The 19,908-nt window shown below is 35.2% G+C and overlaps 1 protein-coding gene and 2 pseudogenes across 1 annotated transcript; 2 read left to right on the top strand and 1 right to left on the bottom strand.

The window, feature by feature from the left end:
• Positions 1-569: 569 nt before the first annotated feature.
• Positions 570-2,361, top strand: LOC130467284 (heat shock cognate 70 kDa protein 2-like; annotated as a pseudogene).
• Positions 2,362-9,312: 6,951 nt separating this feature from the next.
• Positions 9,313-10,200, bottom strand: LOC110798362 (uncharacterized). Its single transcript, XM_022003546.2, has one exon. It carries the CDS (start codon positions 10,198-10,200, stop codon positions 9,313-9,315), a length of 888 nt encoding a protein of 295 aa, XP_021859238.2.
• Positions 10,201-10,878: 678 nt separating this feature from the next.
• On the top strand, positions 10,879-12,670 carry LOC130467283 (heat shock cognate 70 kDa protein 2-like; annotated as a pseudogene).
• Positions 12,671-19,908: the final 7,238 nt, after the last annotated feature.

Here is a 19,908-nt window from a genome sequence, read left to right as displayed (position 1 = left end):
GATTTCCGAGGAACCTTCGTATGATAATTAAAATTAGATAAGTTGTTGTTAAGTGAGAAGAACTAGAGAGAGAGAGACTGATTTGCTTTTAAAGGTAATGATTAGATAGCCTTTCTTAATGATTACAGTAGAGTATTTATATGATTACACCGGGGTAATTATGTAATTATGTCTACTTCTAATGAACAGCTGTTTTCCTTGGTTTTCAAGACTCAAGGGCATTTTTGTCTTTTTATACCGAGTTGGGCTGACCATGTATATGGGCCCAAACAAACGTGATTTCTAAATCCCTGACATTATAACTATTATAATGTGAGAGTTTTAGGTTAACACAAAACCAAGGCCCAACATTTTTTCCCTTAATAGACCGGTTGCCATCGGGCCTTTTGGGCCCATTCCAATTAGTGCTTATATGTGTGACCTTATAGGATTAAATTATTTTAGTTGTAGGTCCAATCAATATTGTCCTACTAATCACATTTATTCTCTAGCAAGCAAATATGATTACTAAAATAATTAACTTATTATCTTCATAATTAATTCCTATTTGTATTTAGTAATTGCCGGAAATGTCTAAGGACATAATTCCTTCACGGATAGCGTGTGAAAAGGCGAAGAGGACTTTGTCTTCAACTGCTCAGACGGATATTGAGATCGATTCTCTGTACGAGGTAGTTGATTTCTACACCACCATTACTAGGGCTCCTTTTGAGGAGTTGAATATGGATTTGTTCAGGAAGTGTATGGAGCCTGTTGAGAAGTGTTTGAGGGAAGCTAAGATGGATAAGGGCAATGCAGATGATGTGGTACTTGTTGGTGGGAATACTAGGATTCCAAAAGTTCAGCAATTACTCCAGGATTTCTTCAATGGGAAGGAGCTTTGCAAGAGTGTCAACCTTGATGAGTCTGTGGCGTATGGGGCAGCTGTTCAGGCTGCGATTTTGAGTGGTAAGGGACTGAGAAGGTACATGAATTATTGTTGCTGGATGTTACTCCCCTGTCTCTTGGGATAGAGACCGTTGGTGGTATTATGATTGTGCTTATCCCAAGAAAGACCACCATGCCCACAAAGAAGGAGCGGGTGTTAAAAAAAAATTGGAGGGAATTCTTTTTTAAAAAATAAATAATTTGTTAAAAACGAGTCACGTGCCAGGCACGTGATTGTCGACTCTGGACAAATTGCTTCGACCACCAGAATTTGGGCTTTGGTCCCTATTCACAACAAAAAATAGAAATTGAGTCTATCTCACAACTTTTTTTTAAAAGGTTCTTTGTCACAAATTTTGGGTTTTAAAAGGTCACTTTCTGACAGAATTTCATTAACTATTTAACCCTTTAAAATTTTAATCGATCAACTTTTTTTTTTCCATAATATAAAAGTTAATCAAAATATACTAAAAATTACAAAAAATTGGTTCCTTGTGTTAATAAATTTGCCTGCCACGTTATGCGTGCAAGACCATTTGAACTGATTGCACGACTCGTAAAACTTGTAACCGCATCAACAACAATTCCAGGGAATACATCACGTACATGGAGTATGGACACATTGATCGTGTTGTTTGTTTCTAAGTCAGATCATCTCCTAGGAGTATTATCAAATTTGTGCGACAAGCTGCTACAGTGCTACTAGCTACGAACTACGAAGTACCGGGTATGAGATTTTGTCCAACAAATAAACACATGTACTTGTCAATTTTTACTGTTGGTACACAATTGGTGCTTCAACAAGCTTAACTGATCATCGGTGAAAGGATAATTGTGTACTAATTGTGAGAACCGATGATTAGTACTAATTGTGTACTAATCATCGTTGAAGCACTAATTGTGTACCAGGTTCTGGTGAGAACCTCTACTAAGATGAGAACCTCCTTATAATGAGAACCTCTTATAACCGTTGGATTAAAAGAAAATGAACGGATGAGATCAAATCACGTGAGTTCCTTTTTCCCTTTCGATTGAACCGGCATTTTCTCTCTCTTCAACACCCGCGTCGATCTCTCTCCTCAGCGAATTTCTCTCTGCTCGCACAATTTCAATCAAACGCACTCATCTCCCTCCTCAACGAATTTACTTCAAAATACACTTAAAAATCGAAAATTAAGTGGTACTTCTGCGAAGAATGCAGAGATTTTGAGGTAATTTTACATTCTTTCGATTTTGTTTCTTTTTTGTTTTTAGGTCGAATTTCTGCGAATTTTGCCCAAGTTTCTGCGAATTTTGCTCAACTATCTGCGATTTTTGCTCAAATTTTTGCAAATTATACCACATCATTTTAATTCTACTATTTTGAAGAATTTGCAGCTTGAAAATGCATTTTCTGGTGCCGGAGCTTCCTTTATCCGGCGACTGAACTTCTAAGGTAATTTAACCTAATTATTGTTTACTTTTGAAGATATTTTGTTTACTACTTCTCATTATTTTAAGTGTAATTTTGAAGCAATGTTTTGTTTACTTTTGAATTTGATTGTGAGTTGATAGTCAAATTTTGGTTCTGGAATTAGCTGATTTAGAAACTGTTTGAGAGAAAATTTGTGTGAAAAACTGGAATTAGCTAAAGAAGCTATTATAGAGAAAATTTGTTGGTGTTGTTCAGTTGAGGTCAGTTGGTGGGAGTTATTCTGCTATAATTTTGTTGCACTTGGTGATTATCTGAGCGATTTCCTTCAATATTGTTTAAAGAACGTCAAATTCCCAAAATGCGCCACTTTTTAACTTAATTCCCACCATACCGTCCACGTCAGCATTGAAATCGGTCTTTTTTTTTTAACGAAGCGACACTAAACCGCTATCTCAGGTAGCGGTTGACTTAAGTAAACCGCTATCTGAGATAGCGGTTTATAACATTGAACCGCTATCTGAGATGGCGGTTTGCTTTAAAACGAAATCGCTATCTCATATGGCGGTTCAATGCTGAACTGGAAAAAAAAAATTACTGCTCTTTCTCCCTTGCTTACGTGGACGGTATGGTGGGAAATAACTTAAAAAGTAACGTATTTAGGGAATTATTGGATCTTTATGCAATATTGAAGGAAATCGCTCTGATTATCTAACTCAAAAGTAAAGCAAAAACTGAAAAAAGTAAATAGAAATCGATAATAAACTGATGCTAGTGTTGCCTTGTGTTTCTTGGTGGATAGTTGGTCTGTTCTTGTGGTGGGCCTAATTTCGTTTCGACTGGAGTTGTTATGCAACCTATTTTAGGTGCTTTGTTAGGTTCGATTTCAAGGTATGCATTCGATTTGGTTTTGGCTGAGATATCTGAAATTTGGGTTAAAATCGGTTCACGTAGGAGTTGTCAAGGTCATTTAAGAGCATGTATCATCACCAAGGTTTTCTAACTTCAATTTGGCTTAGAATGGTTAACTTATTTAAGATTTGAGTTCAGTACTTCAGTTTCGGGTGGTTATTACAGTCCAAAATTGAGTCTTGATACTAGGGATTCGGTTCAGTTTTGCCTAGTCTAGTACTAACCAGTGCTGGCTGTATGATTTGCATCAAAGACAGTAATACCATCAAAGACAGTCTCAATTGCTTTGACTTGGTATGGTTGCATTAAATTTTAGAGTATGAAGCTCCCTGACTTACTAGTAAATGTCAGTACAAATGCAGTTGAGGTTGCCCCATTTATAAATTAAAAACACAGGCCAACGTTTTGCCAACAAATATTGAGCATTTTGTGCAGATATTGGTCCTTTAATCGATCTCCATCATTTGGTTGACATACCAACTAAAACATTGTGCAAATAAATGCAGCAACAAAGGAGAATTATAGGTGTGTCTCTGAAACATATTTACACCTTATCAACAGGGTTGATAGTGTGTCTGATCCTCGATTTTCACAGTTCAACAAAAAACAAAAATGCTCCCGAGAGCTCTGTTTGTGCTTCTTTCACTGCAATTTTGTACTTCCATTGACACTATAACTCCTACCAGTCCGCTCAAAGCCGGTGATGTATTGACATCGAAATCAGAAAAGTTTGATTGTTATATTACAATGTGTATGGTCTGTTCAATGTGTTACTTTAATGTGTCACAGTTTAAGCAATTGAATAATAAGCCAATGTTCAACTCTCATTTCCTTTTCTTCTCTTTTTGCCATGATTGGAATTTTATTGATTTTCTTAAACCTATTATCTCAAATGGTAGAGCACTATGCAGATGCATAGGGGATGTAGGTTCGATTCCTACATAGATTGTCTAAAGAGTAAATTAAAAAAAAAAAAAAAAGTTAATACAAGAAACTAAAAGTAAATCAAAGTACCTAAAAAGTAAATCATAATAACTAAAAAATAAATGTATCTCTGAAATACAACACAATTATTATACATTAAACTAAATCAAGGAGTTTTGAAGTTTAAAGAGGCAAATGATCAAGGAAAGATTCATTAACTTTCATCTCTCGATCACAATATGAGATAACTATAAGACATAAATATATGGTTGTCAGAGGTTAGAGTAATGTTTTTCAACTTAGAAGTAAATAAAACAATCTAAAAAGTAAATAAAAGTAGCAAGCTATTTATAGGTTGGTTATTTAACCGTGTAAAATAGTCGTATCGTTTTTATTTGAGATAGAATCAGTCTAATTGTGTATGTGAATCAAATTTTATATGAACTACATTTTCTAGTAGTATCATGTAAGTTTGATAAAAAAAAAGGTAAATGAAAATTTCCAAAAGTAATTAAAAAAAATATCAAAACTAACTCAGAAAATTTTCAAAAGTATTTGCACGACATAAAAACCGAGTATTGGAGTATATGGAGGTCAAAGAAAAATGAACCTACACAATAGACCTATTGAGCTATTGAGCTAGTAGGTTAGTGTTTTTAATAGGATAAATACAAGTAAAGCAAAAACCAAAAAAAGTAAATTAGAACAATTCAAAAGTAAATAAAACCCAAAAAATAAATAAAACACAAAAGTATATAAAAAAATCTCAAAAGTAAATCAAAAAAACTGAAAAGTAAATTAAAAATAAATCTTAATCGTAAAGGTAAACCAAATCGATTCAAAAGTAATTTTTTTTTTCTATTTCATTATCATTAATTGAAATCTCTACGCTCTAAAATAATTTTACATGATTTTCCTTTTGTTCAAGTTAAAAGTAGATAAATAACTCAAAAAAGTAAATAAAATTGGTTCAAAAGTAAAGAACCATTAAGTAGTAGAACTGATATCGGTTCCACTTGATTTTGGCAGTAACTCCTTTCTTAAGGCCTTAGGTCAAAAAATCCATTGGCCGTGGCGTGCTTCTCTCAACAAGCTACAAGAAACTGAATTCAGGAAAAAAAACTAACTAAGTTGACATAATTTTCCTTTTGTTCAATTCAAAAGTAAATAATGAACTTGTAAAAGTAAACAGAATTGATTCAAAAGTAAAGAATAATAAAATAGGGGAATTAATACCATAAATGAAATACAAAGAGTTGCCTACGTAGGATTCGAACCTACATCATTGTGCAATTGCACAAAGCTCTACCAATTGAGCTAATAGGCATTACTTGCATGTTTGGTACAATACAAAAGATAGCGCTATTTTGGCTTAACTTCTGAGAAATGGTATCGTTTGGTCAAGATAGTAGGTTCAAATCCTACAAAAATTAGGGATTTCAGCTTTGTTTTAGTGGCAGAAAACACATTCAACCTTGTCAACTTATTATCTACTTGACTTCGGCGACCACATTGACGTATTTAAACGAGAAACATAAATCCAATCTCAGCAGTCACCATCCTTGCCACCAATCATTGACAGGGCTAAAACATAGGACACCAGAGGCTGTTGCTCCTTGTTTAATGTGATGGGGTTGAAATACAAGCTTTTGGGTTTAATGACTTCTAAAGCATTATGATTACAAAAAGCATGTCATAACTAAGAAACATTTCAAATGAAAGAGCTGCATTTTGGAATTGAATGCTTGATCATTTTCAAAGATAAGCTACAAGTCCGTTGGCAGATTAGCTGGTGATAAAGATGGAAATTTACTACTTCACCAGGTTTTGCAAGAACATTTATGAAAAACATTGCCCGCAAAGACGAAATAAAATTAAATCCTTTTATGGATGAAAAATAAAAAAAGTGAGACAAGAAATAAGTCGTCAATTGAACCTACTTTGTAGTAGCACCTGACATTAGAAGATCAGTTGTGACCATTCTAGGCTGCAGTTTCATTATTAGATGGAAAACTATTAACATTGTAATGAAATCTAAAGGGAAAATAATGCTAATTAAATATTAATCCAGGATTAAGATAGCAGACATCATCATGGGGAATGCACATTCTCCCCTTTTTTACATTTATAAAACAAATCACACCATAAACTAAGAAGGCCAGCAACACCAAAGCAAAACAAATCACATCATAGAACTGAGAAGTTAAGCCAAAATAACAGCAGGCCACACCAACAGAAACACTACAGCACAAGCCATCCAAAATAAAAGTCAATTCAACAAGGTCAACTTCTCTCCAAAAATATCAGGACCAACAAGTTAAAGGTAGATAAAGAACTCATAAAAGTAAACAGAAATGATTCAAATGTAAATAATTTTCAAGTTCAGCTATAATCACCAAAAAAGACTGGAAGATTTGAGCAGATTTGCAGATCAGATCAATTACAACTATAATCACCAAAACATCAAATTCAAAGTTGATGAACAAACTAGCAACTGGTTGTAAATTACCTATCAATTCTATCATATATTCCAGTAGAAAAGGAGGGGAAATAGCAATTCAATTTATACCCAAAATCCTCGCTAAAATAAAAAATAAGAACATATAATTAGATAATTCAAAAGTGAAAAAAAACAACATACAATTCAATTGAAACCGTGAAATCATTGCATAACTCTCATTCCCTTATTCTACAATATAAAACATCATCGTCGATTGGGGGCAAACTATAGGGATTTTGAAACCCTATATATATATATATGATTAACTTATGTCTATTAATAACAGCACAAGTACAACGAAATTAATGCAATATAGAATAAAATATTGTCTTTGTTCAGCATTCTCACCACACAAGTGCTAGCCTTGATGTTGATAAAGGTCATCAATATTATTCAACAAAATTATTAAATTCCACAACATTGCAATAGTTTTTAAATAATCAAGCAGACAAACATTAAGCACATTATGCAATTATGGGTGGAAAGCTTCCACCAAATTGAGTCTTTGGGCTTGAAGGATGCATGATATTTATGCAATTATACACGGGAGAAAAATATATGAGAAGTGAAGCAGCTAGGGGAATGGTCCTTGCACGGAACGTGCAGCCCTTGCATCGCATTAAAGCATCAACCATGGATAGTTGTTGTGCACAGGTCGTGCATGATTCAACACGGGTCGTGCCGTTGCACGGGTCGTGCACATTTGGCATGGACCATGCAACGCTGCTACTCCACCCTAGCGTAGTATTTTGCACGACCCCTTGTATGGTTCGTGCAACTCTGATGAAGACTTTGCGAAGCATGATCACTACCCCACTTCTTAGGCACATGTTCCTCTTAGTATAAATAGAATGTTACCCTAAATCCCATATGTGTGGAGTGTGTGTCAGGATTTATTTTCAGTCATTTTTCTTACTCTTAGTAACACACTATCACCGCCTTTATCGCTTTCTAGTTTAACTCTTTAATTGCTTTAATTTATCTTTAGTATTCTGCAATTTTAGGAGTAAGATCTCCTCTATCAAATCAAGTAGTTTTAGTTTTTCACTTGCTTAATCTATTTTTTTCTATCATTTATAGCCTTGTTTATAATTTTTGAGTTTTTAGTGCATGATTTGTGGTTGAAGTTCTTTACCCAATTTGGTATGTTCTTGGTGTTCTGCCCCAAAGTTCATCTTTTAGGTTGAGTTTCTTACCCAATATAGAAATTCATGTTTTCATGTATAGAAATTCTAGATTCAGGTGTTGCTATGTGTGAGTTGTTATCTTAGGCCTAGGGGTTGGGTGACCTCTAGTAGAATTATTGTAATCCCCCGTAAATTTATAAAGTTATTAATATATTTTAACGTATAATTAATGATATATAAATGAAATTTGTGAATTTTAGTAATAAATATATATATATATTGAATGTGAATTTATTTTATTTAAATGCATTTCAAATATTTTAATGATTTACAAAATCAAACATTTTTAGAATCATAATTCGAAAACAATTTGAAACATAGAAACAATTCGATTTTAGAAAAGTATTTCTAATCAGGTTTGGACTCGAACACTTTTAAAACTAGAAAAGGAATCTTTATCCCATCCTAATTAAAATACCTAAGCCCAAATAAATCCAAACCCAAGAATTTTACCCACACAATTATTTATCTCTCCTCTCAAAACTCAAAACTCGCGTTTATTATATTTCTCTTCTTCTCTTCACGTACTTCGGTTCCCTGCTTCTTGCTCCCTCACGCCACCACCATCCTCCATCAACCAGTCTCCACCAGCCACGCAACCGCAGTGTTGCCTAGCCGCCGGCCACCTTCTCCTCCACACACAACAACTCTCTCCTCCCTTCTCCTCCATGCACATCAGCTCTTTCACGACACTTCTGTTTGCTTGGTCCCCTTCCCTTTCTTCTTTTCTTGGTCCCCTTCCCTTTCTTCTTTGCTTTCTTCACCATCAGCGCAACATTGCCGGTCACAACAGTCGACGCCGCTGCTTCCCTCTGCCGCCCAGTTTCCTACGCCGCCCAGCTTCCTCGCCGCTGCCGGCCAGCATTCCCTCCTTCTCTCTCTTTTGGTTATTTCCTTAAACCCTAAACTATTTAATGTTTTGATTTTGTTTTAGTAAGTTAGTTAATGTTTTAATGCTTTAAAATTATGGTTTTTATTATGTAAATATAGAAGTCAGATTTATATATTTGCATAATGAATTTATTAATTTTCAGATTTATTAATTTTGTTAAATAAGGGTTTTTAATTATTAAAGAATGAATTTTTAAGGTTTTAATATCTTAAAATCATGGTAGAATGATTATAAGTTATTAAAGTTATTATTTTTATGACTTTAAGTATGTTGGATATATTTTGGAGTAGTTTGAAATTAATGTATATTGCTGGAAATTGTAAAGGGGCATGTTTATTGGAGTTTATCATAATTGGCGATCATTAGTGTAGTAAACACTATGTTAGGAGATTTAGTAGTTAAGTTTTGATATTAAGGAATTCACTAATTATGTTTAGGAAGGGTTTGAAGCACCCTAATGTTGCTGAAAATTCAATGTGAATTGATATGAATCTATATTGGTTGTTTTTAGGCGGAGAATTCACCAAATTCAACATTGAAACGAAGGACTTCACCAAATTCAACATTGAACAATTGGCCGAATCCTTGATGACTCAATGATCTGTCTGCTAAAAGGACTTAGGAAGCTGAGGTTGCCGAGCTGCACCTCGTCTCGAGGGGGAGTTGGCTCTCGTCTCCCAGTCAGAGGAGGTTCTCTCTCTGTTCGGGTGTGTCTATCAGCCCCTCTTCCAGATGTGATTGAGTTTTCTTCTTGATCTCGTTCTCGAGAGGACCCGTGCTGAGATCTTGGAGTTTCCGCTGGGGTGAGGGAGTGTCGAGGGTGATCAAGGGATCTTCTCGAACTCTCATGTTGAGAGCGAGCAGAAATCCCCTCGGCATCTCTTTGTCTCCCCTCGGTTCTTCGAGAGTTGATGATTTCGCGGGCGTCGAGCTCACCTCTCCTGAGTCTACGTCGGACAATCACATTTCGAGCATCGCTCCGGCCATGCCTCTGGGGTAGCGGGGGGAGGCTTCTCGAAGCCCGAGGTTCCCCTGGGTGTCGAGGAAGGTTCAGCAGTGGTTCATGGTCTCTTTCGGACCGAGGAGGACCTCTCGTAGAGAGTGTGCTTCTTGGTTGCCCCCTGGGTCGAGATGGGCCTTCATTGGCATCCCGGAGGTTCAACACGGCGGCCCTGAGGCTACGCTCTAGAGTGTCGTTGAACTGTTCAGCCAGTCTCCTTAAGTCTTCCTGTGTGACGGGCAAAGGTCCCTCGACTTCTCCGTGAGGTTGCGGGTCACTGGCATGGATCGACTCGAGCACGTGATCGTGTCGAGAAGACAGCACTGGACCATGACGCGACCGATCGTCCACATGTCTGGAGGCCGAGGACCTTCCTTGAGAGGGTGACTGGGTAGGTGAGGGATGTCGAATGGGTGACGGTCGTCGAGCACGTCTGGTGTTCACCATGGCTTTTTTGTTAAGCGATCCCCACAGACGGCGCCAAACTGTTTCTGCCTGAGAAACTGTGAATATAATAACTTGGGGGATTAACGTAACCGATGACGTATTCGACCGTGATTTCCGAGGAACCTTCGTATGATAATTAAAATTAGATAAGTTGTTGTTAAGTGAGAAGAACTAGAGAGAGAGAGACTGATTTGCTTTTAAAGGTAATGATTAGATAGCCTTTCTTAATGATTACAGTAGAGTATTTATATGATTACACCGGGGTAATTATGTAATTATGTCTACTTCTAATGAACAACTGTTTTCCTTGGTTTTCAAGACTCAAGGGCATTTTTGTCTTTTTATACCGAGTTGGGCTGACCATGTATATGGGCCCAAACAAACGTGATTTCTAAATCCCTGACATTATAACTATTATAATGTGAGAGTTTTAGGTTAACACAAAACCAAGGCCCAACATTTTTTCCCTTAATAGACCGGTTGCCATCGGGCCTTTTGGGCCCATTCCAATTAGTGCTTATATGTGTGACCTTATAGGATTAAATTATTTTAGTTGTAGGTCCAATCAATATTGTCCTACTAATCACATTTATTCTCTAGCAAGCAAATATGATTACTAAAATAATTAACTTATTATCTTCATAATTAATTCCTATTTGTATTTAGTAATTGCCGGAAATGTCTAAGGACATAATTCCTTCAAGGATAGCGTGTGAAAAGGCGAAGAGGACTTTGTCTTCAACTGCTCAGACGGATATTGAGATCGATTCTCTGTACGAGGTAGTTGATTTCTACACCACCATTACTAGGGTTCCTTTTGAGGAGTTGAATATGGATTTGTTCAGGAAGTGTATGGAGCCTGTTGAGAAGTGTTTGAGGGAAGCTAAGATGGATAAGGGCAATGCAGATGATGTGGTACTTGTTGGTGGGAATACTAGGATTCCAAAAGTTCAGCAATTACTCCAGGATTTCTTCAATGGGAAGGAGCTTTGCAAGAGTGTCAACCTTGATGAGTCTGTGGCGTATGGGGCAGCTGTTCAAGCTGCGATTTTGAGTGGTAAGGGACTGAGAAGGTACATGAATTATTGTTGCTGGATGTTACTCCCCTGTCTCTTGGGATAGAGACCGTTGGTGGTATTATGATTGTGCTTATCCCAAGAAAGACCACCATGCCCACAAAGAAGGAGCGGGTGTTAAAAAAAAATTGGAGGGAATTCTTTTTTAAAAAATAAATAATTTGTTAAAAACGAGTCACGTGCCAGGCACGTGATTGTCGACTCTGGACAAATTGCTTTGACCACCAGAATTTGGGCTTTGGTCCTTATTCACAACAAAAAATAGAAATTGAGTCTATCTCACAACTTTTTTTTAAAAGGTTCTTTGTCACAAATTTTGGGTTTTAAAAGGTCACTTTCTGACAGAATTTCATTAACTATTTAACCCTTTAAAATTTTAATCGATCAACTTTTTTTTTTCCATAATATAAAAGTTAATCAAAATATACTAAAAATTACAAAAAATTGGTTCCTTGTGTTAATAAATTTGCCTGCCACGTTATGCGTGCAAGACCATTTGAACTGATTGCACGACTCGTAAAACTTGTAACCGCATCAACAACAATTCCAGGGAATACATCACGTACATGGAGTATGGACACATTGATCGTGTTGTTTGTTTCTAAGTCAGATCATCTCCTAGGAGTATTATCAAATTTGTGCGACAAGCTGCTACAGTGCTACTAGCTACGAACTACGAAGTACCGGGTATGAGATTTTGTCCAACAAATAAACACATGTACTTGTCAATTTTTACTGTTGGTACACAATTGGTGCTTCAACAAGCTTAACTGATCATCGGTGAAAGGATAATTGTGTACTAATTGTGAGAACCGATGATTAGTACTAATTGTGTACTAATCATCGTTGAAGCACTAATTGTGTACCAGGTTCTGGTGAGAACCTCTACTAAGATGAGAACCTCCTTATAATGAGAACCTCTTATAACCGTTGGATTAAAAGAAAATGAACGGATGAGATCAAATCACGTGAGTTCCTTTTTCCCCTTCGATTGAACCGGCATTTTCTCTCTCTTCAACACCCGCGTCGATCTCTCTCCTCAGCGAATTTCTCTCTGCTCGCACAATTTCAATCAAACGCACTCATCTCCCTCCTCAACGAATTTACTTCAAAATACACTTAAAAATCGAAAATTAAGTGGTACTTCTGCGAAGAATGCAGAGATTTTGAGGTAATTTTACATTCTTTCGATTTTGTTTCTTTTTTGTTTTTAGGTCGAATTTCTGCGAATTTTGCCCAAGTTTCTGCGAATTTTGCTCAACTATCTGCGATTTTTGCTCAAATTTTTGCAAATTATACCACATCATTTTAATTCTACTATTTTGAAGAATTTGCAGCTTGAAAATGCATTTTCTGGTGCCGGAGCTTCCTTTATCCGGCGACTGAACTTCTAAGGTAATTTAACCTAATTATTGTTTACTTTTGAAGATATTTTGTTTACTACTTCTCATTATTTTAAGTGTAATTTTGAAGCAATGTTTTGTTTACTTTTGAATTTGATTGTGAGTTGATAGTCAAATTTTGGTTCTGGAATTAGCTGTTTGAGAGAAAATTTGTGTGAAAAACTGGAATTAGCTAAAGAAGCTATTATAGAGAAAATTTGTTGGTGTTGTTCAGTTGAGGTCAGTTGGTGGGAGTTATTCTGCTATAATTTTGTTGCACTTGGTGATTATCTGAGCGATTTCCTTCAATATTGTTTAAAGAACGTCAAATTCCCAAAATGCGCCACTTTTTAACTTAATTCCCACCATACCGTCCACGTCAGCATTGAAATCGGTTTTTTTTTTTTTAACGAAGCGACACTAAACCGCTATCTCAGGTAGCGGTTGACTTAAGTAAACCGCTATCTGAGATAGCGGTTTATAACATTGAACCGCTATCTGAGATGGCGGTTTGCTTTAAAACGAAATCGCTATCTCATATGGCGGTTCAATGCTGAACTGGAAAAAAAAAATTACTGCTCTTTCTCCCTTGCTTACGTGGACGGTATGGTGGGAAATAACTTAAAAAGTAACGTATTTAGGGAATTATTGGATCTTTATGCAATATTGAAGGAAATCGCTCTGATTATCTAACTCAAAAGTAAAGCAAAAACTGAAAAAAGTAAATAGAAATCGATAATAAACTGATGCTAGTGTTGCCTTGTGTTTCTTGGTGGATAGTTGGTCTGTTCTTGTGGTGGGCCTAATTTCGTTTCGACTGGAGTTGTTATGCAACCTATTTTAGGTGCTTTGTTAGGTTCGATTTCAAGGTATGCATTCGATTTGGTTTTGGCTGAGATATCTGAAATTTGGGTTAAAATCGGTTCACGTAGGAGTTGTCAAGGTCATTTAAGAGCATGTATCATCACCAAGGTTTTCTAACTTCAATTTGGCTTAGAATGGTTAACTTATTTAAGATTTGAGTTCAGTACTTCAGTTTCGGGTGGTTATTACAGTCCAAAATTGAGTCTTGATACTAGGGATTCGGTTCAGTTTTGCCTAGTCTAGTACTAACCAGTGCTGGCTGTATGATTTGCATCAAAGACAGTAATACCATCAAAGACAGTCTCAATTGCTTTGACTTGGTATGGTTGCATTAAATTTTAGAGTATGAAGCTCCCTGACTTACTAGTAAATGTCAGTACAAATGCAGTTGAGGTTGCCCCATTTATAAATTAAAAACACAGGCCAACGTTTTGCCAACAAATATTGAGCATTTTGTGCAGATATTGGTCCTTTAATCGATCTCCATCATTTGGTTGACATACCAACTAAAACATTGTGCAAATAAATGCAGCAACAAAGGAGAATTATAGGTGTGTCTCTGAAACATATTTACACCTTATCAACAGGGTTGATAGTGTGTCTGATCCTCGATTTTCACAGTTCAACAAAAAACAAAAATGCTCCCGAGAGCTCTGTTTGTGCTTCTTTCACTGCAATTTTGTACTTCCATTGACACTATAACTCCTACCAGTCCGCTCAAAGCCGGTGATGTATTGACATCGAAATCAGAAAAGTTTGATTGTTATATTACAATGTGTATGGTCTGTTCAATGTGTTACTTTAATGTGTCACAGTTTAAGCAATTGAATAATAAGCCAATGTTCAACTCTCATTTCCTTTTCTTCTCTTTTTGCCATGATTGGAATTTTATTGATTTTCTTAAACCTATTATCTCAAATGGTAGAGCACTATGCAGATGCATAGGGGATGTAGGTTCGATTCCTACATAGATTGTCTAAAGAGTAAATTAAAAAAAAAAAAAAAAGTTAATACAAGAAACTAAAAGTAAATCAAAGTACCTAAAAAGTAAATCATAATAACTAAAAAATAAATGTATCTCTGAAATACAACACAATTATTATACATTAAACTAAATCAAGGAGTTTTGAAGTTTAAAGAGGCAAATGATCAAGGAAAGATTCATTAACTTTCATCTCTCGATCACAATATGAGATAACTATAAGACATAAATATATGGTTGTCAGAGGTTAGAGTAATGTTTTTCAACTTAGAAGTAAATAAAACAATCTAAAAAGTAAATAAAAGTAGCAAGCTATTTATAGGTTGGTTATTTAACCGTGTAAAATAGTCGTATCGTTTTTATTTGAGATAGAATCAGTCTAATTGTGTATGTGAATCAAATTTTATATGAACTACATTTTCTAGTAGTATCATGTAAGTTTGATAAAAAAAAAAGGTAAATGAAAATTTACAAAAGTAATTAAAAAAAATATCAAAACTAACTCAGAAAATTTTCAAAAGTATTTGCACGACATAAAAACCGAGTATTGGAGTATATGGAGGTCAAAGAAAAATGAACCTACACAATAGACCTATTGAGCTATTGAGCTAGTAGGTTAGTGTTTTTAATAGGATAAATACAAGTAAAGCAAAAACCAAAAAAAGTAAATTAGAACAATTCAAAAGTAAATAAAACCCAAAAAATAAATAAAACACAAAAGTATATAAAAAAATCTCAAAAGTAAATCAAAAAAACTGAAAAGTAAATTAAAAATAAATCTTAATCGTAAAGGTAAACCAAATCGATTCAAAAGTAATTTTTTTTTCTATTTCATTATCATTAATTGAAATCTCTACGCTCTAAAATAATTTTACATGATTTTCCTTTTGTACAAGTTAAAAGTAGATAAATAACTCAAAAAAGTAAATAAAATTGGTTCAAAAGTAAAGAACCATTAAGTAGTAGAACTGATATCGGTTCCACTTGATTTTGGCAGTAACTCCTTTCTTAAGGCCTTAGGTCAAAAAATCCATTGGCCGTGGCGTGCTTCTCTCAACAAGCTACAAGAAACTGAATTCAGGAAAAAAAACTAACTAAGTTGACATAATTTTCCTTTTGTTCAATTCAAAAGTAAATAATGAACTTGTAAAAGTAAACAGAATTGATTCAAAAGTAAAGAATAATAAAATAGGGGAATTAATACCATAAATGAAATACAAAGAGTTGCCTACGTAGGATTCGAACCTACATCATTGTGCAATTGCACAAAGCTCTACCAATTGAGCTAATAGGCATTACTTGCATGTTTGGTACAATACAAAAGATAGCGCTATTTTGGCTTAACTTCTGAGAAATGGTATCGTTTGGTCAAGATAGTAGGTTCAAATCCTACAAAAATTAGGGATTTCAGCTTTGTTTTAGTGGCAGAAAACACATTCAACCTTGTCAACTTATTATCTACTTGACTTCGGCGACCACATTGACGTATTTAAACGAGAAACATAAATCCAATCTCAGCAGTCACCATCCTTGCCACCAATCATTGACAGGGCTAAAACATAGGACACCAGAGGCTGTTGCTCCTTGTTTAATGTGATGGGGTTGAAATACAAGCTTTTGGGTTTAATGACTTCTAAAGCATTATGATTACAAAAAGCATGTCATAACTAAGAAACATTTCAAATGAAAGAGCTGCATTTTGGAATTGAATGCTTGATCATTTTCAAAGATAAGCTACAAGTCCGTTGGCAGATTAGCTGGTGATAAAGATGGAAATTTACTACTTCACCAGGTTTTGCAAGAACATTTATGAAAAACATTGCCCGCAAAGACGAAATAAAATTAAATCCTTTTATGGATGAAAAATAAAAAAAGTGAGACAAGAAATAAGTCGTCAATTGAACCTACTTTGTAGTAGCACCTGACATTAGAAGATCAGTTGTGACCATTCTAGGCTGCAGTTTCATTATTAGATGGAAAACTATTAACATTGTAATGAAATCTAAAGGGAAAATAATGCTAATTAAATATTAATCCAGGATTAAGATAGCAGACATCATCATGGGGAATGCACATTCTCCCCTTTTTTACATTTATAAAACAAATCACACCATAAACTAAGAAGGCCAGCAACACCAAAGCAAAACAAATCACATCATAGAACTGAGAAGTTAAGCCAAAATAACAGCAGGCCACACCAACAGAAACACTACAGCACAAGCCATCCAAAATAAAAGTCAATTCAACAAGGTCAACTTCTCTCCAAAAATATCAGGACCAACAAGTTAAAGGTAGATAAAGAACTCATAAAAGTAAACAGAAATGATTCAAATGTAAATAATTTTCAAGTTCAGCTATAATCACCAAAAAAGACTGGAAGATTTGAGCAGATTTGCAGATCAGATCAATTACAACTATAATCACCAAAACATCAAATTCAAAGTTGATGAACAAACTAGCAACTGGTTGTAAATTACCTATCAATTCTATCATATATTCCAGTAGAAAAGGAGGGGAAATAGCAATTCAATTTATACCCAAAATCCTCGCTAAAATAAAAAATAAGAACATATAATTAGATAATTCAAAAGTGAAAAAAAACAACATACAATTCAATTGAAACCGTGAAATCATTGCATAACTCTCATTCCCTTATTCTACAATATAAAACATCATCGTCGATTGGGGGCAAACTATAGGGATTTTGAAACCCTATATATATATATATGATTAACTTATGTCTATTAATAACAGCACAAGTACAACGAAATTAATGCAATATAGAATAAAATATTGTCTTTGTTCAGCATTCTCACCACACAAGTGCTAGCCTTGATGTTGATAAAGGTCATCAATATTATTCAACAAAATTATTAAATTCCACAAAATTGCAATAGTTTTTAAATAATCAAACAGACAAACATTAAGCACATTATGCAATTATGGGTGGAAAGCTTCCACCAAATTGAGTCTTTGGGCTTGAAGGATGCATGATATTTATGCAATTATACACGGGAGAAAAATATATGAGAAGTGAAGCAGCTAGGGGAATGGTCCTTGCACGGAACGTGCAGCCCTTGCATCGCATTAAAGCATCAACCATGGATAGTTGTTGTGCACAGGTCGTGCATGATTCAACACGGGTCGTGCCGTTGCACGGGTCGTGCACATTTGGCATGGACCATGCAACGCTGCTACTCCACCCTAGCGTAGTATTTTGCACGACCCCTTGTATGGTTCGTGCAACTCTGATGAAGACTTTGCGAAGCATGATCACTACCCCACTTCTTAGGCACATGTTCCTCTTAGTATAAATAGAATGTTACCCTAAATCCCATATGTGTGGAGTGTGTGTCAGGATTTATTTTCAGTCATTTTTCTTACTCTTAGTAACACACTATCACCGCCTTTATCGCTTTCTAGTTTAACTCTTTAATTGCTTTAATTTATCTTTAGTATTCTGCAATTTTAGGAGTAAGATCTCCTCTATCAAATCAAGTAGTTTTAGTTTTTCACTTGCTTAATCTATTTTTTTCTATCATTTATAGCCTTGTTTATAATTTTTGAGTTTTTAGTGCATGATTTGTGGTTGAAGTTCTTTACCCAATTTGGTATGTTCTTGGTGTTCTGCCCCAAACATCTTTTAGGTTGAGTTTCTTACCCAATATAGAAATTCATGTTTTCATGTATAGAAATTCTAGATTCAGGTGTTGCTATGTGTGAGTTGTTATCTTAGGCCTAGGGGTTGGGTGACCTCTAGTAGAATTATTGTAATCCCCCGTAAATTTATAAAGTTATTAATATATTTTAACGTATAATTAATGATATATAAATGAAATTTGTGAATTTTAGTAATAATATATATATATATTGAATGTGAATTTATTTTATTTAAATGCATTTCAAATATTTTAATGATTTACAAAATCAAACATTTTTAGAATCATAATTCGAAAACAATTTGAAACATAGAAACAATTCGATTTTAGAAAAGTATTTCTAATCAGGTTTGGACTCGAACACTTTTAAAACTAGAAAAGGAATCTTTATCCCATTCTAATTAAAATACCTAAGCCCAAATAAATCCAAACCCAAGAATTTTACCCACACAATTATTTATCTCTCCTCTCAAAACTCAAAACTCGCGTTTATTATATTTCTCTTCTTCTCTTCACGTACTTCGGTTCCCTGCTTCTTGCTCCCTCACGCCACCACCATCCTCCATCAACCAGTCTCCACCAGCCACGCAACCGCAGTGTTGCCTAGCCGCCGGCCACCTTCTCCTCCACACACAACAACTCTCTCCTCCCTTCTCCTCCATGCACATCAGCTCTTTCACGACACTTCTGTTTGCTTGGTCCCCTTCCCTTTCTTCTTTTCTTGGTCCCCTTCCCTTTCTTCTTTGCTTTCTTCACCATCAGCGCAACATTGCCGGTCACAACAGTCGACGCCGCTGCTTCCCTCTACCGCCCAGTTTCCTACGCCGCCCAGCTTCCTCGCCGCTGCCGGCCAGCATTCCCTCCTTCTCTCTCTTTTGGTTATTTCCTTAAACCCTAAACTATTTAATGTTTTGATTTTGTTTTAGTAAGTTAGTTAATGTTTTAATGCTTTAAAATTATGGTTTTTATTATGTAAATATAGAAGTCAGATTTATATATTTGCATAATGAATTTATTAATTTTCAGATTTATTAATTTTGTTAAATAAGGGTTTTTAATTATTAAAGAATGAATTTTTAAGGTTTTAATATCTTAAAATCATGGTAGGATGATTATAAGTTATTAAAGTTATTATTTTTATGACTTTAAGTATGTTGGATATATTTTGGAGTAGTTTGAAATTAATGTATATTGCTGGAAATTGTAAAGGGGCATGTTTATTGGAGTTTATCATAATTGGCGATCATTAGTGTAGTAAACACTATGTTAGGAGATTTAGTAGTTAAGTTTTGATATTAAGGAATTCACTAATTATGTTTAGGAAGGGTTTGAAGCACCCTAATGTTGCTGAAAATTCAATGTGAATTGATATGAATCTATATTGGTTGTTTTTAGGCGGAGAATTCACCAAATTCAACATTGAAACGAAGGACTTCACCAAATTCAACATTGAACAATTGGCCGAATCCTTGATGACTCATAAATTACATCTAGGAGTAGCTGTTCCTGAGAACCAAGGCCTTGCTCTCAAGGCTGAGGAACTAGAGGACTCAAAACCCGATGAAGAAGAGGCGGCTATGTTGGTCAGAAGAATAAAAAGATTTTACAGGAACTCTAAACCTGGAAATCTAAGAGGAAGGAACTCAATGAGAAAACCAAGTGGTTCCAAGTCTGACCAAGGATGTTCCAAGTGCGGTGATTTTGACCATCAAATCTCAGACTGCCCTTAGTGGGAAAATAAAAAA

The sequence above is a fragment of the Spinacia oleracea genome, chromosome 2, assembly GCF_020520425.1.
Source record: "Spinacia oleracea cultivar Varoflay chromosome 2, BTI_SOV_V1, whole genome shotgun sequence".
Lineage (NCBI taxonomy): Eukaryota > Viridiplantae > Streptophyta > Magnoliopsida > Caryophyllales > Amaranthaceae > Spinacia > Spinacia oleracea.
This window is presented reverse-complemented; position numbering and strand designations above follow the sequence as displayed.

What these genes read in the sequence shown, in the direction of transcription:
- LOC110798362 (XM_022003546.2), bottom strand. Translation starts at nt 10,200, where the DNA reads ATGGTGAACACCAGACGTGCTCGACGACCGTCACCCATTCGACATCCC.